Here is a 27,111-nt window from a genome sequence, read left to right on the forward strand (position 1 = left end):
TATGTTTATAAGAAATCACTTATTTTCAAATGTTACGTTTTCCTTTTGTTTTGAACTTCAGACATCAAACAGAAAATCCCAAACCTCACAGAATTCTTCTCTACTTCAAACAGTGTGGCCATGGAGCGTCATTTGATTTTGAGTGCAGATGGCGTTCGTAGCCTTGTCTGATGATGTCTATCCTCTCTGTCTCTCCCTGCTGTAGACTCGTCCCAGCCCCCTCCCTCGTCCAGCATTGTGGTTGGTGGTGGAGGTGGTGGAGGTGGTATCGGCCCAGGTGGATCCTCCAGCTCAGACGAGACCATTCGCTCCATCCTAGAGCAGGCAAGGAGAGAGATGGAGGCCCAGCAGGCCGCCCTAGAGCCCATCCTCAAGGCATCCTCCATGGGCCCCTCCGACCTGGCCCTGCTCTCCCCCAAACTCCTGGGCGCGCCAATCCTCCCGGCCTCCTACTCGCCCCTGGCCCTCTCCCTCAAGAAGCCCTCCATCCCCCCAACCTCCTCTCCCTCCTCCCTCCTGGATTTCCACTCTGCCATGGTGAAGAAGGAGGCAGGAGAAGTGGTGGGAGAAGGCGGGGGAGGAGGAGGGTTGCTAATGGATGGTGGGACCAAGCAGGGGCGAGGCTCCTGGAGGGATCAATGGTGGAGCAGTATGCACCCCGGGGGTCAGGGAGCCACGGCAAGCCTGAATGACGATGTGCGTAGTCAGGAGGACAGCAAGGAGGTACAATAACATTAATACCACACACACGCTCTGCCTTCATGACCTCTCTCTCACCTCCGAACCACGGTGGGCCAGCCACAATGTTCAAAATGTTTTGAGAATGTGTCATATCATTATAACTCATCACTGTTCTAAACACAAGGCTCATTCCCTCTGATGGAACATATACATGCTGTTCGTGTAAGTTGTTAGCTACTTCTCCTTAAACTGCTGAGATTTGTTATGAACTACTGTCGTTTTTGTTGGTTGCCATCACTCAAATCAGCTTCTGACACAGCCCTTGTGCAACTGAAATGTATCTGGAAAGTGGTATTAGAAGACAGAGGGCCATTGTCTATGTTCATCTGTAGCGTGCAGCTGCTCCACTCAGGACGAGGTGCTCGGAGTGCGTATGTGTGTGTGAGGTCCATGTCAACACCACAAACCGGATATTAGGCTCGCAGCTCTCAGAGGCAGAACATGGCCTAACCCAGCAACTCATGGGAGCTACGTTTCTTGACAACATTGAAATCATCGCCATACTCTCTCCCCCCTATCTTCTGCTCCACATACCCTCCCTGGATCCATTCAATGACAGTGGCTGTGTCCTACTTCTTTATAGGGGGAAGAGAAGCCACCTACCTTCCACTCATGCCTATTCATAGCCGGCGACAGCTTGACGTTAGCGTTAGAGGCTAGCGCCCTACCTCCACAGTGACTGTGCCATTAGCAATTAGCTGTTAGCCTTTAGTGGCCAGCCCCATCCCCACTTCCCCACTGACTGTGCCTCTCTGTGTCTCCGCCAGAAGCCTCCCCGGCTGGCCGGCTCATCCTCGGTGCTGGCACCCTCCTCCGTCTCCATCTCCTCCTTGGACTACTGGAAGGACTGGCCCCGGGCCGAGTCCCCGTACTCCCAGGCCAGCTCTGAGCATGGCGGGGGCACCAAAACCCAGGGGCCCAGCCGCGCCGACACACCCCAGAGCAGTCTCTCTCCCCTAAGCTTGGGGCCTCTGGGGTCCCTGTTGACCCCCGCAGCTAAACAAGCCAAGCCTGTGGTGGCGCCGCTCACTCCTGAGCAGTACGAGTTCTACATGTACCAAGAGGTGGACACGGCCGAGCTCACGCAGCAGGTCAAAGACAAGCTGGCCAAGAACGGCATCTGCCAGCGCATCTTTGGAGAGAAGGTGTGCAAGACACCCTACCGCCCCATACCCATGTCCTTATACTGCCTGATATACCCATCCTGCGCCAGTTTCGCGTCAACTCACATCCCCCCCTGTAATACTGCTCCACTTGCCTCTCTCCCTTCCTGTCATTTCCACCCAACTGCCCTCCACCCTCAGTCAGCACATTTCAAAACTGGGTGTCCTATGCTACCTCAGCTCTCTGTTATAGTGTGTTTGCTTAATGAATCCATTCATACGTGTGTAAATAGATTTGTGTGTAAACAGGAAACCGTCACCTTTGACATAAAACGTACGTGATCCTCTAAGCTTCAGTTGTCACATCCATTTAAAACACATCTAAGCCTGTGTCTCTCTCAGCACTCAGCTAGTTAATAGCATTGGGCTGCCAACCAGGATTCCACCAACAAAAACTCCTTTATACACCCTGTTGGTACAAACTAAAGCAGATGGTGTCAGGGTGTACAGTACAGATCTCAGTGGTTTGAAGGAATAAGTGCATGATCTCAGTGCATGAGTGTTTGTAATTGGGTGATTACATGCCAGCATGTCCCGAAAATATTTTTGGTATCACAGATTGTTCTGGCAATTCTCAGATAATAACTTCATTTGGGGGGGGGGGGGGGGGTTGTTAACATGTGTTTTACATTTGTATCACCATTTTTGGGGGAGAAATCATGACGAAAGTCGAGAGGCTATTCTAGGCCTTTTTTAGACATGTACATGCCTCCTAGACCCTTTGATCATTGAAATCGTACATGATACAGACAACATATTGGTGTCATTATACTTCTTGTAGTGTGCTCTCAAGTATGCAGTATGTCTATATATGAAATAAAATGTATCACATGAATTTATTCAAACAATATACTCTTCAAACACATTTCATTTCCAGAGTTACTCTCTGTTACTGTTAATGATATGACCCATTTTATACATAGAAATGACATTATAGGTCATTAACCAATCACAGCCCTCCAGTAGGATTGCACATTCAGCAAATCACCAGCAGAGGGAGTTGGCTTTGAACCCATTTTCCCATTCACTGTTTTGGTGGTGGTGATAAAATGTATCATAACTTTAAAAGGAGCAGAAAGCCCACTCTGGAAATGTGATGTACTTGTAGATTATATTGTTTAAAACAATATGCATAAAAATGAAGAAAGTCAACAAAAAAAGGGTGCTTTTGAGATATTCATATTTATAGTTTTAATGTTGGATAAATTCATGAGTAACATTGTATTTCAGAATGTAGCAATATTCCATCATTTAGCACTCACTATTAGGAGTATGTTGACACCAAGGTGTTGTCTATGTCATGTACGGTTCACGGATCATTGGGTCTTACCACTTTCATCATGATTTTCTCAAAAATGCTGTTACAAATGTAAAAAGCGTATAAAAACAGCCTTCATCCCAATAAAGTTTCTATGTGAGAATTTCCAGAAGGAAGATATTTTCGGGCCATGCTGGCATGGAATTGACCAATAGTCGATATGCAATGTGCAGTAAGGACAATTGTGGATATGCAATGTGCAGTAAGGACAATTGTGGATATGCAATGTGCAGTAAGGACAATTGTGGATATGCAATGTGCAGTAAGGACAATTGTTTCAGCTTTCTTTCTTTTTAACTCTATCCTTTTGTTTGATTACTGATATTATGCTTTAATCTGGCATGTGTTCTGAGCAGTGTACTTACACATTAGTGTTGTTTTACTGTGATGGCGTGCTCAGATATATACAAATATTTATTGACTGACGTATGTGTGTCTGTCTGTGTGTGCATGCGTGTTACAGGTGCTGGGCCTGTCTCAGGGCAGTGTGAGCGACATGCTGTCCAGGCCCAAGCCCTGGAGCAAGCTGACCCAGAAGGGCAGGGAGCCCTTCATCCGCATGCAGCTCTGGCTCAACGGAGAGCTGGGCCAGAATGTCCTGCCCTTACAGGGCCAGCCACAAGGTAAACACACACACACTGGACATGCACACCAGGCATACACACACACTGCTAGAACGTACTGCACCTACAGGGCCAGCCACAAGGTAAACACACACACACTGGACATGCACACCAGGCATACACACACACACTGCTAGAACGTACTGCACCTACAGGGCCAGCCACAAGGTAAACACACACACACTGGACATGCACACCAGGCATACACACACACTGCTAGAACGTACTGCACCTACAGGGCCAGCCACAAGGTAAACACACACACACTGGACATGCACACCAGGCATACACACACACTGCTAGAACGTACTGCACCTACAGGGCCGACCACAAGGTACATGTGTACACAGAAGAAGGAAGCCTGTACAGAATAAGAAAAATCCAAAACATGCGTCCTGTTTGCAACAAGAAACTAAAGTATACAGAACAAAAATATTAACACAACATGTAAAGTGTTGGTCCCATGTTTCATGAGCTGAAATAAAAGATCCCAGAAATGTTTAATCGGAACAAAAATATTATTTCTCAAGAATATTGTGCACACATTTGTTTACATTCCTGTTAGTGAGCATTTCTCCTTTGCCAAGATAATCCATCCACCTGACAGGTGTACCATATCAAGAAGCTGATTAAACAGCATGATCATTACACAGGTGCACCTTGTGCTAGGGACAATAAAAGGACACTAAAATGTGCAGTTTTGTCACACAACACAATGCCACTAATGTATCAAGTTTTGAGGGAGAGTGCAGTTAGCATGCTGACTACAGGAATGTCCAGCCGAGCAGTTGGCAGAAAATTTAATGTTAATTTCTCTACCATAAGCCGCTGTCCATCCGGCCTCACAACCGCAGACCACATGTACGGCTTCGTGTGGGCGAGCAGTTTGCTGATGTCAACGTTGTGAACAGAGTGCCCCATGGTGGGTTTATGGTATGGGGTAGGCATAAGCTACAGACAACAAACACAATTGCATTTTTTCGATGGCAATTTGAATGCACAGAGATACCGTGACGAGACACAATCCTGTCTCGAAGCTCTACAGACAATTCCTTCAACCTCATGGCTTGGTTTTTGTTCTGACTAACACTGTCGACTGTGGGACCTTGTATAGACAGGTGTGTGCCTTTCCAAATCATGTCCAATCAATTGAATTTACCACAGGTGGACTCCAATCAAGTTGTAGAAACATCTCAAGGATGATCAATGGAAACAGGAAGCACCTGAGCTCAATTTTGAGTCTCATCGAAAAGGTCTGAATACCTATGTTAATAAGGTTTGCAGAACATTTGCACATATTTCTTTTAAGAAAAATGGGTAAATGTTGCACAATCCAGATGTGAAAAACTCTTAGAGACTTAAACAGAAAGTCTCACAACTGTCATCGCTACCAAAGGTGCTTCTACAAAGTATTGACTCAGGTGTGTGAATTAGATATTTCTGTATTTCATTTTCAATACATTTGCAAAATTTTTATTCATTATGGGATATTATGGGATATTGTGTGTAGATGGTTGAGAAAAGAAAACAATGGAATACAGTTTGAAATCAGGCTGTAACACAACTAAATGTGGAATAAGTCATGGGGTATGAATACTTTCATATGCGTGTGTCTGCGTTCATGCCTGTGTGTGTGCATACATCCACCTACAGTGGTTCCTGAATGAACAGTGGTTCTTCATGCCTGTGTGTGTGCATACATCCACCTACAGTGGTTCCTGAATGAACAGTGGTTCTTCATGCCTGTGAGTGTACATACATCCACCTACAGTGGTTCCTGAATGAACAGTGGTTCTTCATGCCTGTGCGTGTGCATACATCTACCTACAGTGGTTCCTGAATGAACAGTGGTTCTTCATGCCTGTGCGTGTGCATACATCCACCTACAGTGGTTCCTGAATGAACAGTGGTTCTTCATGCCTGGGTGTGTGCATACATCCACCTACAGTGGTTCCTGAATGAACAGTGGTTCTTCATGCCTGTGTGTGTGCATACATCCACCTACAGTGGTTCCTGAATGAACAGTGGTTCTTCATGCCTGTGTGTGTACATACATCCACCTACAGTGGTTCCTGAATGAACAGTGGTTCTTCATGCCTGTGTGTGTGCATACATCCACCTACAGTGGTTCCTGAATGAACAGTGGTTCTTCATGCCTGTGTGTGTGCATACATCCACCTACAGTGGTTCCTGAATGAACAGTGGTTCTTCATGCCTGTGTGTGTGCATACATCCACCTACAGTGGTTCCTGAATGAACAGTGGTTCTTCATGCCTGAGTGTGTACATACATCCACCTACAGTGGTTCCTGAATGAACAGTGGTTCTTCATGCCTGTGTGTGTGCATACATCCACCTACAGTGGTTCCTGAATGAACAGTGGTTCTTCATGCCTGTGTGTGTGCATACATCCACCTACAGTGGTTCCTGAATGAACAGTGGTTCTTCATGCCTGTGTGTGTGCATACATCCACCTACAGTGGTTCCTGAATGAACAGTGGTTCTTCATGCCTGTGTGTGTGCATACATCCACCTACAGTGGTTCCTGAATGAACAGTGGTTCTTCATGCCTGTGTGTGTGCATACATCCACCTACAGTGGTTCCTGAATGAACAGTGGTTCTTCATGCCTGTGTGTGTACATACATCCACCTACAGTGGTTCCTGAATGAACAGTGGTTCTTCATGCCTGTGTGTGTACATACATCCACCTAAAGTGGTTCCTGAATGAACAGTGGTTCTTCATGCCTGTGTGTGTACATACATCCACCTACAGTGGTTCCTGAATGAACAGTGGTTCTTCATGCCTGTGTGTGTGCATACATCCACCTACAGTGGTTCCTGAATGAACAGTGGTTCTTCATGCCTGTGTGTGTACATACATCCACCTACAGTGGTTCCTGAATGAACAGTGGTTCTTCATGCCTGTGTGTGTGCATACATCCACCTACAGTGGTTCCTGAATGAACAGTGGTTCTTCATGCCTGTGTGTGTGCATACATCCACCTACAGTGGTTCCTGAATGAACAGTGGTTCTTCATGCCTGTGTGTGTGCATACATCCATCTACAGTGGTTCCTGAATGAACAGTGGTTCTTCATGCCTGTGTGTGTGCATACATCCACCTACAGTGGTTCCTGAATGAACAGTGGTTCTTCATGCCTGTGTGTGTGCATACATCCACCTACAGTGGTTCCTGAATGAACAGTGGTTCTTCATGCCTGTGTGTGTGCATACATCCACCTACAGTGGTTCCTGAATGAACAGTGGTTCTTCATGCCTGTGTGTGTGCATACATCCACCTACAGTGGTTCCTGAATGAACAGTGGTTCTTCATGCCTGTGTGTGTGCATACATCCACCTACAGTGGTTCCTGAATGAACAGTGGTTCTTCATGCCTGTGTGTGTGCATACATCCACCTACAGTGGTTCCTGAATGAACAGTGGTTCTTCATGCCTGTGTGTGTGCATACATCCACCTACAGTGGTTCCTGAATGAACAGTGGTTCTTCATGCCTGTGTGTGTGCATACATCCACCTACAGTGGTTCCTGAATGAACAGTGGTTCTTCATGCCTGTGTGTGTGCATACATCCACCTACAGTGGTTCCTGAATGAACAGTGGTTCTTCATGCCTGTGTGTGTGCATACATCCACCTACAGTGGTTCCTGAATGAACAGTTGTTCTTCATGCCTGTGTGTGTGCATACATCCACCTACAGTGGTTCCTGAATGAACAGTGGTTCTTCATGCCTGTGTGTGTGCATACATCCACCTACAGTGGTTCCTGAATGAACAGTGGTTCTTCATGCCTGTGCGTGTGCATACATCCACCTACAGTGGTTCCTGAATGAACAGTGGTTCTTCATGCCTGGGTGTGTGCATACATCCACCTACAGTGGTTCCTGAATGAACAGTGGTTCTTCATGCCTGTGTGTGTGCATACATCCACCTACAGTGGTTCCTGAATGAACAGTGGTTCTTCATGCCTGTGTGTGTGCATACATCCACCTACAGTGGTTCCTGAATGAACAGTGGTTCTTCATGCCTGTGTGTGTACATACATCCACCTACAGTGGTTCCTGAATGAACAGTGGTTCTTCATGCCTGTGTGTGTACATACATCCACCTAAAGTGGTTCCTGAATGAACAGTGGTTCTTCATGCCTGTGTGTGTACATACATCCACCTACAGTGGTTCCTGAATGAACAGTGGTTCTTCATGCCTGTGTGTGTGCATACATCCACCTACAGTGGTTCCTGAATGAACAGTTGTTCTTCATGCCTGTGTGTGTGCATACATCCACCTACAGTGGTTCCTGAATGAACAGTGGTTCTTCATGCCTGTGTGTGTGCATACATCCACCTACAGTGGTTCCTGAATGAACAGTGGTTCTTCATGCCTGTGTGTGTGCATACATCCACCTACAGTGGTTCCTGAATGAACAGTGGTTCTTCATGCCTGTGTGTGTACATACATCCACCTACAGTGGTTCCTGAATGAACAGTGGTTCTTCATGCCTGTGTGTGTGCATACATCCACCTACAGTGGTTCCTGAATGAACAGTGGTTCTTCATGCCTGTGTGTGTGCATACATCCACCTACAGTGGTTCCTGAATGAACAGTGGTTCTTCATGCCTGTGTGTGTGCATACATCCACCTACAGTGGTTCCTGAATGAACAGTGGTTCTTCATGCCTGTGTGTGTGCATACATCCACCTACAGTGGTTCCTGAATGAACAGTGGTTCTTCATGCCTGTGTGTGTGCATACATCCACCTACAGTGGTTCCTGAATGAACAGTGGTTCTTCATGCCTGTGTGTGTGCATACATCCACCTACAGTGGTTCCTTAATGAACAGTGGTTCTTCATGCCTGTGTGTGTGCATACATCCACCTACAGTGGTTCCTGAATGAACAGTGGTTCTTCATGCCTGTGTGTGTGCATACATCCACCTACAGTGGTTCCTGAATGAACAGTGGTTCTTCATGCCTGTGTGTGTGCATACATCCACCTACAGTGGTTCCTGAATGAACAGTGGTTCTTCATGCCTGTGTGTGTGCATACATCCACCTACAGTGGTTCCTGAATGAACAGTGGTTCTTCATGCCTGTGTGTGTGCATACATCCACCTACAGTGGTTCCTGAATGAACAGTGGTTCTTCATGCCTGTGTGTGTGCATACATCCACCTACAGTGGTTCCTGAATGAACAGTGGTTCCTCAATTACGTTTTGAGATGATGCCGCGGGACTTAAAGGTAATTTGTGGTTTAGTACGGTACCCTGCATCACTGCTTCATTGCTCCAGACCACCACAAGAGGGAGTTAGAGCGCTATTATGCTTTTGGGTACAGTGTAAAGTGTTGGTCTTGCTACGGTATCTCTCACCGAATGAATGGGCGATATAAACCAAATAGAAACGTATAATTGTCCACGACTTCACAATTGAATTTGAATTAACTGAATGAAGAGGAAGAGGGTGATTTCTATTTAGAACAATAGTGTAAGAATTGCTATTCCTCTGTCCTGCACGCACACCCCAAAAAAACACTTGTTTTTTTGTTTCTACTTGGTCAGAAGAAGCTGTAACTTTACTGTGGCATATTACTTACTAAAATTGTTACGCTAAGGTTTTTATTCTAAGTGAATTTAAAATGTTCATTTATATTCCATGATTTTCTTAAAATATGTGTTGCCTGAATATAGGCAGCAAGTGATGTCTGCTTGATGGCACTGTCATATAGCCTCGGCTACGAGGCACAGATAACATATAACTCAAAAAAAGGTTTCACATATTTTCAAGACCTAATCTATTTAATGAATTTGTTTTATTTATTCCATTTACTTGTGTAATGTTACCGAACAGATAATAACAATCGAAAGAAGCGTCTGGTGGAGCATGGAGTGAAAGGGCATTGTACTGTAAGTACGCCACAACGCTGTGGGCCAGGTGGAAATAGTTTAGCAGCCTTTCCAATAAATTTGAATACAAAAAATGCCACCCACCCTTGATGTCAATGTCAGACTTTTCTTTTCATTGAATCTCCATTAGGATATTGGTTAGGCTACAATTAGGCTGTGGAAATGTTAGGAATATTTGACTCTTCGCTCACAGTCGCTTCGTAGCCTGTGTGTGTGTCCCAGTGTGGGATCTGATTGATGGCCGCTGAGAGCAGGGAGAGCCTCTGTCCTTGTCCACCGATTAAATTCTCCCCGGCTGCTGTCCTTGTATTGAAATGAAAATCTTTTCTAGCTTTTATTCTCTGTCTGGAGCATTGGGCTTAAGCAAAGAGAGGGACTCATCCATCAGCCAGGGGTGTGTGTGAACTTGTCCGTCAGGTCTCCACCACAGTCATCTGTCTGTGTCCACCTCCTGACACCACTGTCACACACACATACCTACTCGCATACATACTGTACACGCACACACACCACATACCTACTCGCATACATACTGTACACGCACACACACATACCTACTCGCATACGTACTGTACATGCACACACACATACCTACTCGCATACATACTGTACACGCACACACACACATACTTACTCGCATACATACTGTACACGCACACACACACACACACACACACACACACACACACACACACACATACCTACTCGCATACATACTGTACATGCACACACCCCGTACCTACTCGCATTCATACTGTACACGCGCACACACACACATACCTACTCGCATGCATACTGTACACACGCACACACACACACACATACCTACTCGCATACATACTGTACACGCGCACACACACACACACATACCTACTCGCATACATACTGTACACACACACACCCCATACCTACTCGCATACATACTGTACACGCACACATACCTACTCGCATACATACTGTACACACACACACCCCATACCTACTCGCATACATACTGTACACACACACACCCCATACCTACTCGCATACATACTGTACACACACACATACCTACTTGCATACATACTGTACACACACACACACCCCATACCTACTCGCATTCATACTGTACACGCACACACACATACCTACTCGCATACATACTGTACACGCGCACACACACACACACATACCTACTCGCATACATACTGTACACACACACACCCCATACCTACTCGCATACATACTGTACACGCACACATACCTACTCGCATACATACTGTACACACACACATACCTACTCGCATACATACTGTACACACACACACCCCATACCTACTCGCATACATACTGTACACACACACATACCTACTCGCATACATACTGTACACACACACACCCCATACCTACTCGCATACATATTGTACACACACACATACCTACTCGCATACATACTGTACACACACACACCCCATACCTACTCGCATACATACTGTACACGCACACACACCACATACCGTACGCTTTCTCTGTTGCCTTTCTAACTCGCTCTCAAACTCTCCTTGTTCCCGGTCTCAATTTCTATGCAAAAAACTGTCCCAGGAACCATTATCTGATTGGTTAAGGTTTGGACTGGGTCAGGAAGAGCTGATCCAAGTCTGCTTTCAGAACTGAAAGAAACCGATGCCTCTTACCCAGATTCTTTAAAACTAACCTAAAATTCATCTTTACCAAACAGAATAAATAATTTCATCTAGATTCAATAAACCGTCTCATTTCGATACAACATTAAAAGGACTAGTGCAAGACTTAGCAACACCATTGAAATCAAAGGCCTGTGGCCTCCACTAATTTCTCATTAGCCAAAGCGTGATAACGTATGTCCTAGGGTGAGGGGGTTTATGGGTAACGCCGCCGTCCCGTCTGAGCTAGTGATCGGAGCTGGAGCTAGCGACCACAGGGATTCTAATTATGACTAGCTAATTAAAGAGCGGGCGCTAGGGAAGTGATGACTGCTAAAAGACAGCCAGGAAGACACAAGGACATTGTTGTTGCCAGCCACCATGTTGGTGTTGTTATTGTCCCCAGGTTGATGCGAATAAAGCTACTGTCTAATCAAATTTGGGGCCTCTTTTGCATCGCCGACCCGAGGTAGATCAGTTAAAATGGCACTGGGGTTTTTAACAAAGATGATGAGCTTTTTTTATGCAAAGTCTTCGTGGCTTTTCAAACTAGGTTAGGAGGCAATGAAGAAAGTGTTTGAAGTGTTGGTAAAGATAAGAGAGAACTCTTTCCGTTCAATATCTAAGCCTCTTTTGAACTTGCGAGCTCTTTTCCCGACCGTTGCTGTTTTGTCTGGCCGGTCACCTCGGGGAGTCTTCCAGAGAGACAGTGAGATTACTTTCCCAGAATGCTGCAGTGCCCAGTGTGTCTGGGTAGATCTGGAGTCGTCATGGCAGCTCTCTGCTGAGCAACACACAGCGACCCGCTCCACATGACGGCGAGCGGACGCGACATGAGCTTAGCCAGCCTGGTGTGTGTGTTTGTGTGTGTGTGTGTGTGTCTGGACTCGTCCTGTGTAAAAACATATCATAGCCGCGATAATGACTGACAGTGAGTGGTTTTTGGACTTTGACTAAACCGGACTTAATTTACCCAATCTTAGAAAAAGACCATACACTGCACCACCAATCCACAGTATCTGTAGAACCATACCTCACACTGATACATCTATAGATACACAAAATGGATAAATATTTCCATTCCATCCACATATGCACCACCAGCATGTACGCACTTCATACACTCTGGATCTGGTAAAGGTTGATCTTTTTATAGCGTGCCAGCGCTAGCTAAGCTGACGTCAGCTCATTTGTGGTGATGAAGTGGCACCAGAGGATAGTCAGCCACGCCTCTTAATGAGCGTCTAATGTGAGGGAGCACCATGCCCCGTTTCCAGAGCTGTCACACCTTCTAGATGAGAGAAGGGGAAGCAGCTCGATGACAAACACACACAGGCCAGGGATGAGGGGGAGGGAAAGGGGGATGGGGGGGATCAGGATGAGGAGGGAGGGCATTGTGGGGGAGTTGGCGCTCTCTCTCCCGAGGGCCTCCCGCAGCTGTTGTAATCAATTACAGCATCAGAACACTGATGTATGATAATTACTTTGAGCCCCCCCCACCCTCCTCTACGCTCTATCCTCCCAGACAGAACCCCCCCCCCCCCCCCCCCTCTACGCTCTCTCCTCCCAGACAGACCCCCTCGCAGACGCGCACACACGCACACCCACTTATAAACACACACACACACACACACACAGCCTCTCTGCTGTGCAGGGCTACATCACCCCCACCTCTTCCATATATACACACACACCCCTCTCTGTCGGCACCGGGGCGGAGGCATGATGAATTACATTTACTGGCTGTCCTACATTAAGTATCCTTTCTCCATCATTTTCACCACAAATTAGCCACGACAATGTATAGATTAAAGAGATGACTTTAGAACCAGAGAGGGAGATCGGGAACGCAGGGAGGGAGAAAGGGAAAGAGAGAGAGAGGGAGGGAGAGAGAGAGAGAGAGAGAGGGAGAGAAGATCAGAAATTAATGGCTTTTAAAATGGGCCCGTAGATTAGATAGGCAAGCTGACATTTACATGTCTGTCTGCTTAATCCAGGGCTGGCCAGAAAATGTCAAAGTACATGATGTTCTTGGGATGGGGTTTAATGGGACACTTGTTAGATATGGAGCAGGGCAGGCAGGGGGGGCAGGCAGACAGGGCAGGGGAGGCAGGCAGACGGGGCAGGGGAGGCAGGCAGACGGGGCAGGGGAGGCAGGCAGGGGAGGCAGGCAGACAGGGCAGGGGAGGCAGACGGGGCAGGGGAGGCAGACGGGGAGGGGCAGGGGAGGCAGACAGTGCAGGGCAGACGGGGAAGGGGAGGCAGAGGGGGCAGACAGTGCAGGGCAGACTGGGCAGGGGAGGCAGACAGTGCGGGGCAGGGGTGGCAGAGAGTGCGGGGCAGGGGTGGCAGACAGTGCAGGGCAGGGGTGGCAGACAGTGCAGGGCAGGGGGGGCAGACAGTGCAGGGCAGGGGAGGCAGACGGCAGGGGAGGCAGACAGTGCAGGGCAGGGAGGGCAGGGGTGGCAGACAGTGCAGGGCAGGGGAGGCAGACAGTGCAGGGCAGGGGGGGCAGACAGTGCAGGGCAGGGGAGACAGTGCAGGGCAGGGGGGGCAGACAGTGCAGGGCAGGGGGGGCAGACAGTGCAGGGCAGGGGAGGCAGACGGCAGGGGTGGCAGACAGGGCAGGGCAGAGGAGGCAGGGGGGGCAGGGGAGGCAGGGGGGGCAGGGCAGACAGGGCAGGGCAGAATAGGGGAGGCAGACAGGGCAGAGTAGGGGAGGCAGACAGGGCAGAGTAGGGGAGGCAGACGTGGCAGGGGAGGCAGACTGGGCAGACAGAGCAGGGGAGGTGGGCTGGCAGGGGGAGGCAGACAGGGAAGGGGAGGCAGACGTGGCAGGGGAGGCAGACTGGGCAGGGGAGGCAGACTGGGCAGGGGGGGCAGGCAGATGGGGCAGACAGGGCAGGGGAGGCAGACGGGGCAGACAGGGCAAGGGAGGCAGACAGGGCAGGGGAGGCGGACAGGGCAGGGGAGGTGGGCAGGGGAGGCAGAGGAGGCAGAGGAGGCAGACAGGGCAGGGGGGGCAGACAGGGCAGGGGGGGCAGACAGGGCAGGGGAGGCAGACAGGGCAGGGCAGGGGAGGCAAACAGGACAGGGCAGGGGAGGCAGACAGGACAGGACAGGGCAGAGGCAGACAGGGCAGGGGAGGCAGGCAGACAGGGCAGGGGAGGCAGACAGGGCAGGGGAGGGGAAGGCATTTCCTGGAATAAGAGGAGAAACCCATACACTGAATCGTATTCTGTCACACACACACTCTCCCCAATAGATACACCCACAGACAAACACAATCAAAACACTTAATCGCACACACATTCTCACACACAAACACACACACTCTAAGGCAATCACGGCAGTGGGGCCTAAAGTGTGTTTAAAAAAGTCCCATTTGGTGTAATATGTGACTAGCCGGTGTAATGGGCCAGGCTTTAGAAGCCCATAATGCATCTCTCAGAGGACTTTGTCCCAATCTGTGTCTTTGAGCTCGGTCAGAGGGGAGACCACACAGCCCTGTTAAATAGGACAGCCCAGATGGATGGAAGAGAAAGAGATGGAGGGAGAGAATGAACAGAAACAGGGAGAGACAGCTCCATTGTTTATTTACTTCATCCAAATGTATTCTCAGGAACGCATATGGAATGGACTGTAAAATCACTGTGGGAGCACTGTAAAAGTACCCTCTAAAAGCTGTGAAAAGTGATCAAAAGCTTTTAAAACTAACACAAGGCCATATTGTATTAGTTTATACCTCATTGTGTAGGAGTATGTTAGTGTGTTAGTGTATGCTCTTCACCCAGCACATATAATGTCCTCACTGCCCCTCATTAGAACACAGCACAGTTTGCCCAGCTATAAGTAGCCCTCCCCAGAGGTGTGTGGAAGCTGCATACAGAGTACACACCCTCCAGGTGCCCCTGAGAGAGAGAGAGAGAGAGAGAGAGAGAGAGTGTGTGTGTGTGTGTGTGTGTGTGTGTGTGTGTGTGTGTGTGTGTGTGTGTGTGTAAGGTGAAGTGTTCCCTTCCCCCTCATGTCTCTGCTCATCCTTTCCCCTCAGTGCTAACATGCCCTCACTCTGTCAGGAACACAGATAGATTCACTGGGAAGGGAAAGATGAGGGCACACTGTTTATACCGGTGCCAGACACTAACCAAGGGTCATATGACTACCGTGTTGCATGTTCAACGTTATTTACAAACGCTTTGTCTGTATATTGAAGTTGAGTGTTACCTCATACAGATATTTGATCTAAAAATGTAGTTTGGGTCGAAATGTAGTGCTGCATTTGCATATGCAAATGTGTATATATATATATCTAGTGTAGGCATACATTGGTATTTAAATTGGTGCCACGGTACAGTATCTTTGGAACTAAAAGCCTTTGGTTGCAGTTGAACAGGGCCAGTCATGGAGTAATGTGTTTATCTAAAAGCCGTTTTAGGTATTTTTAGTGTCACCAGTGTCAGAGTTAAAAGCAGCAGGCAGCTGTACGTCCAGATGCAGCTATCTCTCTTTCTCTCTCTCCCTCATCCGCTCTACTATCAATCCATCTTCTGGCGTGAAGACAAAACAAGTGCCCAGTGAGGGAAAGCAGAAAACATTGCCCCCTCTTTCCTCCCCTCCCTCCCTCCCTCCCTCCCTCCCTCCCTCCCTCCCTCCCTCCCTCCCTCCCTCTCTCCCCCAGTGCAATGTCCCCCTGGGGGCCACTGCAGTACTGACATGGCTGGGCTGTGGGTCACTGGCACCATGTCACAGGACAACCTGTCATTTGGAGAACCCCACCCATCCCTAGTCCCCTCCCTCCCTCCCTCTGTCCCCCTCTCGTCCCCCTCGCGCCACGCTGCCAGATAAAATGTCACCAGTAGGTTTAGCAAGCCGGGCGGGAGATGCGAGCTGACTGCTTCCCTCCTCCACACACCCAGACACACACCCACATACTCCCCCCTCAGCTGTTTCCCCCAGCACGGCAGGGAGGTAATCACTAGTGACGGCTCCCCTCGGCTGCTCACTTTAGGGCCGCAGCCAGCCGCGCACACACAGAGACACACAGCTCATGCACATACCCTCACACAAATACGCATTACATGCACACGCACCCTCACGCTCACCCCGCACATACGCGTATTCACCACACAACACAGCATACACATACCCCACACACGCACACATACACCCTGCCACACAGGGTGGACAGATAGAGGGAAGGAGGGAGAATGGAGGAAGAGAGAGAGCGGGAGCTTCATTTGGAGACTCTGACTCATCAAAATAAGTAATTGTTTTCCCAGACTTCAGAAATCATTTTAGCAAACAACTGAAGCCTTCCTCCTGACCTCGGCTGGGGATAACTGATGACTTGTCCCTCCTGTGCTGTGCTGGCAGCCAGGCACAATGTAGTGTAGGATACCCCTCTCACTGTAGAACTATGTCTGTCTGCTCTATCCGCTACCCTCTCCACAGAGCAGGACAGGAGAAAGTCCTAGTATCACACACACACACATATACAGTTGAAGTCGGAAGTTTACATGCACTTAAGTTGGAGTCATTAAAACTCGTTTTTCAACCACTCCACAAATGTCTTGTTAACAAACTATAGTTTTGGCATGTTGATTGGGACATCTACTTTGTTCATGACACAATACATTTTTCCAACAATTGTTTACAGACAGATTATTTCACTTATAATTCACTGTATCACAATTCCAGTGGGTCAGAAGTTTACATACACTAAGTTGACTGTGCCTTTAAACAGCTTGTAAAATTCCTGAAAATTATGTTATGGCTTTAGAAGCTTCTGATAGGCTAATTGACATCATTTGAGTCAATTGGAGGTGTACCTGTAGATGTATTTCAAGGACTACCTTCAAGAAATCAGCCAAGACCTCAGAAAAAAATTGTAGTACTCCACAAGTCTGGTTCATCCTTGGGAGCAATTTCCAAACGCCTGAAGGTACCACGTTCATCTGTACAAACAATAGTACGCAAGTATAAACACCATGGGACCATGCAGCCGTCATACCGCTCAGGAAGGAGACGCGTTCTGTCTCCTAGAGATGAACGTACTTTGGTGTGAAAAGTGCAAATCAATCCCAGAACAACAACAAAGGACCTTGTGAAGATGCTGGAGGAAACAGGTACAAAAGTATCTATATCCACAGTAAAACAAGTCCTGTATCGACATAACCTGAAAGGCCGCTCAGCAAGGAAGAAGCCACTGCTCCAAAACCGCTATAAAAAAGCCAGACTACGGTTTGCAACTGCACATGGGGACAACGATCGTACTTTTTGGAGAAATGTCCTCTGGTCTGATGAAACAAAAATAGAACTGTTTGGCCATAATGACCATTGTTATGTTTGGAGGGAAAAGGGGGAGGCTTGCAAGCCGAAGAATACCATCCCAACCGCGAGGCACATTTGTGGGGGTGCTTTGCTGCAGGAGGGACTGGTGCACTTCAAAAAATAGATGGCATTATGAGGGAGGAAAATTATGTGGATATTGAAGCAACATCTCAAGACATCAGTCAGGAAGTTAAAGCTTGGTCGCAAATTAGTCTTCCAAATGGACAATGACCCCAAGCATACTTCCAAAGTTGTGGCAAAATGTCTTAAGGACAACAAAGTCAAGGTATTGGAGTGGCCATCACAAAGCCCTGACCTCAATCCTATAGAAAATGTGTGGGCAGAACTGAAAAGGCGTGTGTGAGCAAGGAGGCCTGCAAACCTGACTCAGTTACACCAGCTCTGTCAGGAGGAATGGGCCAAAATTCACCCAACTTATTGTGGGAAACTTGTGGAAGGCTACCTGAAACGTTTGACCAAAGTTAAACTATTTAAAGGCAACGCTACCAAATACTAATTGAGTGTATGTAATCTTCTGACCCACTGTGAATGTGAAATAAATCAAATGAAATAAATCATTCTCTCTACTATTATTCAGACATTTCACATTCTTAAATTAAAGTGTTGATCCTAACTGACCTAAGACAGGGAATTTTTACGAGGATTAAATGTCAGGAATTGTGAAAAACTGAGTTAAAATGTATTTGGCTAAGGTGTATGTAAACTTCAGACTTCAACTCTAGCTACACACACGTCAGGGTACACAACATCCTTCCTTTTTGTAATCACGGGCCTAGGAGTGCCAAGACGAGCGTGTTGGACATGCTCACCTCATCAGCTCTGAAATGTGACAGACAAGTCCATTTTAATTCACGTCAGATGTTTTGTGTTCAAGTTGATTTACTGTAAAGCACGCTGCTTGAGCAGAATCATAAATCTCACTCAGAATGCATACAGCCAACACGTACACACGTATCTGATCTACTGACAGGCGCTTTCCTGTCAATGCAACTCAACGTGCACTTTTCCTACTGAGGCGCAGAGGAAGAAAATTGCACATGCAGTGATTTTCTACTCAACTGCTCCTCTCTCACTCTCTCTCTCTCTCTCTCTCTCTCTCTCTCTCTCTCTCTCTCTCTCTCTCTCTCTCTCTCTTTCTGTCTCTCTTTCTGTCTCTCTGTCTCTCTCTCTCTCTCTCTCTGTCTCTGTCTCTCTCTCTCTCTCTGTCTCTCTCTCTCTCGGTCTCTCTCTCTGTCTCTCTCTCTCTCTCTCTCTCGCGCTCTCTCTCTCGCGCTCTCTCTCTGTCTCTGTCTCTCTCTGTCTCTCTCTGTCTCTCTGTCTCTCTCTCTCGCTCTCTCGCTCTCTCTCTCTCTCTCTCTCTCTCCCTCTCTCTCTCCCTCTCTCCCTCTCTGTTCATATCTGACAGACTGCTGTCTCGTGGGGAGAGTTGATTGTCCGTGCAATGGGCCATCACACAGCCATTGGGTAGAGGGAGGGAGTGGGAGGGGGAGCTGGTGGAGATGACAGAATCACAGCGACAAGTTAGCGCCAATCATTCTGTCTGTGTGTGCATGCTGGAATGACTGCTTGTTTGACGGAGCATTGGAGCAGAGTACATGTAGCCCATAGAGTTAGCTAGAGACTAGCTGATAGACAGAATGAGTACTAATGTTGTAGGGGCACTAATGTAGTTGTTGGAAATACAGTAAAAACCTCATTGTACTGAGTTGCTAGAGAATAACTCGGGTCCCAATTCAATCAATTGCAGATTGAGAGTCCCCCCTCCTAAGGGTTTAAATTTTGAATATACATTTTTGTGTTTGTTGTGTTGCTATTGAAATGTGCAAATTTTGAGTGTCCCCCAAAAAATGTAGTTGTCTGTTTTTAACTGCCTTTCTCTCTCTGACCGTTGGTTCTTTCTCTCATGTCTCCACAGAAAACACCCCAAAGACCTCAGCCAGCTGCAGCCCGGCCCCGGAGTCCCCCCTCAGCTCAGCCGAGGAGTCCGTGAAGAGCCTTGGGGAGCAGGGGGTAGGAGGAGTGGGATGTGGAGGAGGATCATCCCAGGTCCCCCCCAGGGAGCCCAGCGAGCCCTCTGAGTCCCAGCCCGGCACGCCACTGCCTGTCCCCGGCCACTCAGGTCTCAGCATCCAGGAGATGGTGGCCATGTCCCCAGAGCTGGACACCTATGTCATCACCAAGAAGGTCAAGGAGGTGCTGACCGACAACAACCTCGGTGAGTTGGAGTGGCGTTATCATACCACTCTGGTCTTGTCTTTCAACAGTCACTTCTTCAAGTCTTCTTTTCCAATTGATCAGCACAACAAAGCATTCAGTTCCCCCCCTTCTCCCCCGAGTTGCGCAAACCGCCTTATTCACCTCGTCTGCTACTAATGTGTCTAGCACCCACCTGGGTGATGCCACGGCAGCCATTTTGTGCCAGAGCATTCACCAGTGACCACACATGAGCTATCGCAGTGGAGAGGTGAGGAGCGATTGTTACATTGTGCCAATGCTACTGTATACTCCTCAACAAGAAGCACAAACTCCTAACAAGCTTTTCTCCCCTCCCACTGATAATCATTTGTTTAGATTAGAGTTGCAACACATTAAACTAATAATGTTGTGCTGGGATCGGTGCATGTGTCATCATTGTACGCAGTATCTCCGCTCCAGAACGGGGAAATGCTCTTTACCCCACCAGCGTCATACTGGGCTGCCAAGGCAGACAGGATTAAACCAGTTGCCATGTTCCTCAAGCTGGCCAGCTAGCTCATTAGTCGTTCCCTCAGCTAAAATTAACCAGCCCAACTATCAACTCACACAGCAAAGGAACAGAGAGCACAGTTTCCACACTGTCCTGGTCGTGCTTAAAGACTAAGTGTTTCCTGGCTAGCCTCTGAGCCAGTTGGATAACGTGGGTCACTTATCTGTTGAACATTGAGTTACAGTATGGTCGATACTATCAGATGATACTAGACAGATTAATATTGGGACAAAGCCTGGTTGTCATAGGGCTGCGCTCCACCTCGTTCCCAGACCTCTCAATTAGCCCCACAGAGAAGAGCTCCCTCCATCTGTTCCCTAGACCTAGCCACAGCTCACCTCCTCCTCCTCTCCCCTGTCAGGGCAGTGAGGCGACCAGGGCCAGTGATGGATGGTGTCATTTAGCAGCTCCCTTCAGCCAAACTCCCATGTCTGTCAACTACTGTAGCACTGCACCCTCTTGGCTGGGTTGATGTAAAATGCAATTTTTTCACTTCCTCACCTGAATATTTAAAGGTAATACAAATAGTAATGTGTATAGCCTAGTCACTCTTCTACCTTATATAGTTCACTCCTTGATATCGGTAAGGCAATCAACAATGTAGGTATCCATTTTGGTGTGGCACTCTGTTGGGTGATTTAGGAGCATGATTTCTTGGCTTTGTAATTCACATGTTTTGAGATTCACACCGACACATGATGCACACAGCCAAATCAGATTTTTTTTATAGGACTCGAAGTGGTGCGTGCAAATGTGGCCAATCATTGTGATTTTTGTTTCGCACACGTTTTAGGAAATATGGGCATAAAGGATGCCTCTCAATGAACATGTTTGCGCCTGCTGCTTGTACCCAAATCTAATCTTCTTTTAGTGGCACATTATATTAGCTGGTGGTCAATCATGTATTTTCTTAGGTCCTTTGATTTATGGCTTTGGAATTGTGTGATTTGATTTAGACCTTAATGGTTCATTAAGAATAGATGAACAAGTTCACCCTTGTACTTGACTTTACTTTCACACACAGGCTGAGCTCCACAGGGCTGCTGTGTGCATCACTGCATCCAATTGCAATAAGAACAGGGCTTGAGGTGTGTGTGTGTGTGTGTGTGTGTGTGTGTGTGTGTGTGTGTGTGTGTGTGTGTGTGTGTGTGTGTGTGTGTGTGTGTGTGTGTGTGTACTATAAGAGAGAGTGTGTGTTCGGTGCAAAACAAAGCCCTGTCAGAGTCAGTGAGAGAAGGAAATTGTGAAGCAGCCCTTCCATCGCCGTACAACACGCACACGCACATACCCCAAGAGATTCTCTCAGCGGGACTGGCGTCACCTGTTCTGTCTCCCAGCCTTATGCTGTCTACTCATCCACTTCTCTTCCCTTTAGAGGAGCTGCTCCCCAAATCCCAGCGCCTTTCAGTAGCGCTTCACATCTCTGCCTCTCTCTCTCACCGCCACGCTGCCTGCCTGCGTTTGTTCAGCTGCCCCAACGCTCAGCTCCCCAGCATGAAACACTGTGAGAAGCACAGTGAAGAGCAACACCACCCTCCCTCCTCGCTGCCAAAGGCATGTTTGAGGGGTCCCCTGGGACATAGTGTGGGGAAATGTAGCTCCGCAGCGCTCTGTGTGAGAGCTCGCCAGCTTTGAAGCCTTTCAAGAACCTGAGGTTCTGCTGTGGTGAATGTTTATGCTGCGAACCGAGAGAGAGGCCTCGGTTGTTGTTTTTTATTTATTTATGTGAATCCAGACCTTTTTTTTAATGCCTTTAAAACAACTCAGGCACTCAAACGCAAGTCAAAGACTATTTAAACTGTCTCTTCTCTGATTGAAGTCAGCCACAGTTGCAGCAGACTAAACGCTGCCAACTTCTGATGGCAAGTTTTCAATGCCGCCCTGCCCTGTACCTTGGAAACTTAAAGGACATGTAATGTTGATGCGTGTTCGTGCGTGGAATTCAAGTTTATTCCAATAGCAAGCTAAATGAAAAAAAGATTAGTTGAATGTTGACAATAGCTTTCCAGATAACATTTTTGTAATGTTACCTGTAATGTTACCCGTATTGTTACCCTAATATTTGAGTGTCCAGTTTTATGTTAGTTAGGGGAGCATTCTAGCTATGTTAGCAAAAACCTTAAGATTACCTTTTTAATGTGTTTTGGTGTTAAAGTTAGGAGCAAATTCCCTTAAAGTCAAGCAGAACTTATCTACACTGAACAGAAATATAAACTCAACATGTAAAGTGTTGGTCCCATGTTTCATGAGCTGAAATAAAAAGTCCCAGAAATGTTGTTTACATCCCTGTAAGTGAGCATTTCTCCTTTGCCAAGATAATCCATCCACCTGACAGGTGTGGCATATCAAGAATCTGATTAAACAGCATGATCTTTACACAGGTGCACCTTGTGCTGGGGACAATAAAAGGCCACTTTAAATGTGCAGTTTTGTCACACAACACATATAGCTCTTTAGTGGGCAAAAACGAATTCTGATTTGGTGGGCCTGGCTCCCCAGTGGGTGGGCCTGTGCCCTCAAAGACCCACCCATGGCTTCACCCTTGCCCAGTCATGTGAAATCCATAGATTAGGGCCTAATGAATTTATTTAAATTGACTGCGTTTATATTTTTGTTCAGTATGGAACGTGGTTGCAATGTTCTCAGAATACAATATGACATTAAAATATATTGCAAAGAATGTGAGAGTAGGGTGACTCCCCTAGTCGGTATCGAACCCCTAACCACTGTGCCAACAAAGGATGGGCCAGTATATTTAGGCTCTGTCCAGAAGTAACCCCTAACAACGTGATAGGAGTAATCAATAGGGTAAATGCTTTTTTTAAATAAATCTCAGCTCTGTTAAAAGTACACTCAAGGAAATCATTTATTGATCATAGTGATTCAGGAGAGTAATTAAAACAGGTTAATATATCCCACCAACCTTTAAAAAACTATACAGAAAGCCCTTCAGTTGTTGAAATGGGCTAAATCAATGATGAGAAGAGTTAGATGAACTTGTACATGATACGGACATGGTGGCATAGCAGGAAGATCAGACTACCGTGAACCTAGAGGTTGTGAGTTCAAATCCCTGGTGAGGACATGTTGAATAATAATTACTGTAATCATGTATGTCACATATGGAAGTTGAAAACACCATGTTAAAAGAACTGTGTGTGTGAGTATCCCTAACATTGCCAACAGACAAAGAGCTGTGAATGGATCAGTGGTTCTCAGGGCCTTGATTGGCTCTGTAAAGGTAACAAGACGTGATGTGTAATAAATGTTTCTTTGGACACATAAATGAACATTTTGTGTTTGGTGGGATATTAGTGGAATATTCTCCTAACCCTCAGAAAACACATGGGCCTCCCAAGTGGCGCAGCGGTCTAAGGCACTGCATCGCAGGGCTTGAGGTGTCACGACAGACCCGGTTTCGATCCCAGCCTGTGTCACAGCCGGCTGTGACCGGGAGACCCATGAGGCAGCGCACAATTGGCACAGCATCGTTCGGGTTAGGGGAGGGTTTGGCCAGCTGGGCTGTCCTTGTCCCATCGCACTGTCGCGACTTCTTGTGGCGGGTCGGACGCCTGCAAGCTGACTTCGGTCACCAGTTGTACAGTGTTTCCTCCGACACATTGGTGCAGCTGGCTTCTGGGTTAAACTCGCAGTGCGGCTTGGCAGGGTCTTGTTTTGCAGGGCGCATGGCTCTCGACCTTCACCTCACCTCTCAAGTTGCAGCGATGGGACAAGACTGTAACTTCCATTTGGATATCAAAAAGGTGTAAAAGTACAAAAAAAATCTATGAAATGAAAAACAACTGGACACATGAATGCTTGTTGTTAACCGGGTCATCCTTTTTATAAATTATTATTCCTACAAATATTGCTCTATCCATACTTCAGGCGATGTGGTCTACTGATTCTAGTTGTCTTCTAGTGACGGTCCTCTCTGTCCTTCTCTGAGTTGTGAATCTAACCTCATCCTCTCTTTCTCTTTCTGATCCCCCTTCCCCCCAGGTCAGCGTCTGTTTGGGGAAACGATCCTGGGTCTGACTCAGGGCTCGGTGTCTGACCTGCTGGCGAGGCCCAAGCCCTGGCACAAGCTCAGCCTGAAAGGACGCGAGCCCTTCGTCCGCATGCAGCTCTGGCTCCAGGACCCACGCAACGTGGAGAAACTCATGGACATGAAACGCATGGAGAAGAAAGGTACTCCTTTTTTCCTTTCCATCCCTCTTTCCTCCATCTCTCTGTTTCTTTTTACCTCCCTCCCTCCCTACCTCACCTCTGTAACCTAGCCCCTTATCCTTTTACACATCTGAATCAATAATGGTTCAAGCTAAGGGAAAGTATGGCATTTTCCCTGCCTGGCACTCAGAATTTGTGCCACGTTGTCCTTAGATGGGATTTAGAGTTAGGCATGAGTCTGTCCTTCATGTCCTATGTCTTTGCTTTCAAGACAGAGACTAGGATAGAGAGAACACTGATGTAGCTAGAAGCTAGCTACCTCCATAGGCCATGTTTTTACCCACCAACATCTGTCCCTGTACCCCTCCCTGGGAGTGTACCATCCCTCAAGGCCGCCAGGCAACCGTCCTAAACACTCTGTGGGGCTTGAAGTAGAGAGAATAAAGTAAAACAAGATGGCAAGAGAGAACGAGATGGAGTGAGAGGACGAGCTAGCGAACAGGGAGGAGGGACGGAGAGGAAGAAGAGCGGGGGGGGGGGCATTTCTGATTGCTCTTTTTCCTCCTCTAATAGCCCAGATGTGTCCCCGGGCTGCCGAGTCAAACAGCACATGCCCAGTGCTCCTGGTTAAAAAGAAAAGGGGGTGGAGACGTGTGTGTGTGTCGGAGGGGTGGGGGATATGTGTTTCTCAACGCTGTCGAGATCAATCTGGGCACGAGACGTCAACGCTCTCATCAGACATGACGGGCCCCAGTCTCTCCGGGGCCTGCTTATTCAAAGTCCAATGCACTCATCAGAGCACCCTTTTCTCCCCTTCCTGCTCTCCACTCCTCCCCCTCCCTTTCTCCATAAGCAAAGTGAACATTCTTGGAGTGATTAGGCCATTAACACTTCTCCCGGGGTAAAAGTGGCATATATTGGTCCTCCGTTGGGGCTGGGGCTGACGCCAGGCTGGTTATGAGTCAAAGCCCAGTCTGGCGAAGTGTGTTCGGGTAGCGTCACCGTAGCGAAGCACGGAGGATAACTGCAGGGAGACTCCTCATTAGCCTGCTAACACTACGGCCTGGATGTTCTTTTCCCTGCCTAAACCCCCGACCAGGCGACAGGGACTTCTGCTCATAACACAGCTATGGCTACGGGGTTTTGCACTCTGTATGCATGATGATAATGATGTGTGTTTTATATAGTGCTTTTTGTTAGGTCTAAAAGCACTTAAAAGTGTATGGTCAAATGATAGAGCGGCTGATATGGATGGTTATTAAGGCGTAATGGGAGCTCTGTTTCCCCTTAACAGATTATCTTGGATAAGCTTAACACTAACCCAGTCCTCTCCTCACTATAACCAATTTGGAAGTTTAAAAAATTTAAAAAACGAGGCTGACCTATCAGCACTTAAGTAAACTCGTCATACATCTCAAGCTAAAGGGTAACTAACGGGTTAGCCAATAGCCATTAACCATTAGCATGTTGAAGCTAGCATTAAATGTACAGTCATGGAGCCTTTTGTTTAGATTATTAAGTGTTGCTGCTATATATATGAAGACGTATCATAAATCATGTTCATATTTTGGTCCATAATGTGACTAATCTGTTACTTCCATGTCACACATGCCATGTGAACATGTTTAAATGTATCAAGCAGGTCTCAAGAGGAGTCGAACAGTCAATTTCCTCGAACAGTCAATTTCCTCTTTCAATTGTTCTTTCTGATGGGGAATCTGTCTCCTGAGCATGTGTATGGTAATACTGCCCCCTGGTGGCAATGTTTATCTTTGATTTTGTGACTCTTGTATTAGAGTATTTAGCTACACCTGTGAACCTTATAAAAGATCACATCCACATTTGTTGAATGCTGTAGTATTTCAGTTGCTGTGGACAGATATCATGTTGTCATGTTGCTTGTGTGAATTTAAAGCGGAATTCAAAGCCCTGTCAGGCAAGTCTACATGGAGTTTACATGGCATCCTCGTACTATAGTTAACCCTTCCATCTCTCTCTGTAGAGGGCTCGTATATTTTCAACCCTTTGCCCTCCCATCTCTCCCCGCCAGCGTACATGAAGCGGCGCCACAGCTCTGTGAGCGAGAGCCAGACCGCGGACAGTGGTGGCCTGTCAGGGGGAGACTTCAGCCAGGGGGGCAGCCCCCAGCACGGCCTCGGCCACCACCTGCACCAGCAGCAGCCTCCCCAGCAGCACCTGAAGAAGGCCCGTGTGGTGCTGGCCCCCGAGGAGAAGGAGGCCCTGAAGAGGGCCTACCAGCAGAAGCCCTACCCCTCGCCCAAGACCATTGAGGAGCTGGCCTCACAGCTCAATCTCAAAACCAGCACCGTCATCAACTGGTTCCACAACTATAGGTGGGTGGAGAGAAACAGAGGGAGAAGGCTGGGAATGGATGCAGATCTGGATCTAAATAGTTTTT

At 47.5% G+C, this 27,111-nt stretch overlaps 1 protein-coding gene across 4 annotated transcripts in view; it reads left to right on the forward strand.

The window, feature by feature from the left end:
- The window catches only part of LOC109892789 (homeobox protein cut-like 1), a 263,867-nt gene that overhangs the window by 226,706 nt on the left and 10,050 nt on the right, over positions 1-27,111 (forward strand). For 3 of the 4 annotated variants that reach the window (XM_031826693.1, XM_031826695.1, XM_031826694.1), the window contains 6 exons: positions 206-723; positions 1,509-1,886; positions 3,686-3,845; positions 19,692-19,991; positions 24,525-24,713; positions 26,743-27,046. In XM_031826693.1, the coding sequence (XP_031682553.1) occupies positions 206-723; positions 1,509-1,886; positions 3,686-3,845; positions 19,692-19,991; positions 24,525-24,713; positions 26,743-27,046 (1,849 nt within the window). The remainder of the gene's footprint in view (positions 1-205; positions 724-1,508; positions 1,887-3,685; positions 3,846-19,691; positions 19,992-24,524; positions 24,714-26,742; positions 27,047-27,111) is intronic. The other variant, XM_031826696.1, reaches the window with a different exon arrangement.

The sequence above is a fragment of the Oncorhynchus kisutch genome, linkage group LG6 (genome assembly GCF_002021735.2).
Source record: "Oncorhynchus kisutch isolate 150728-3 linkage group LG6, Okis_V2, whole genome shotgun sequence".
NCBI classification, from domain to species: domain Eukaryota; kingdom Metazoa; phylum Chordata; class Actinopteri; order Salmoniformes; family Salmonidae; genus Oncorhynchus; species Oncorhynchus kisutch.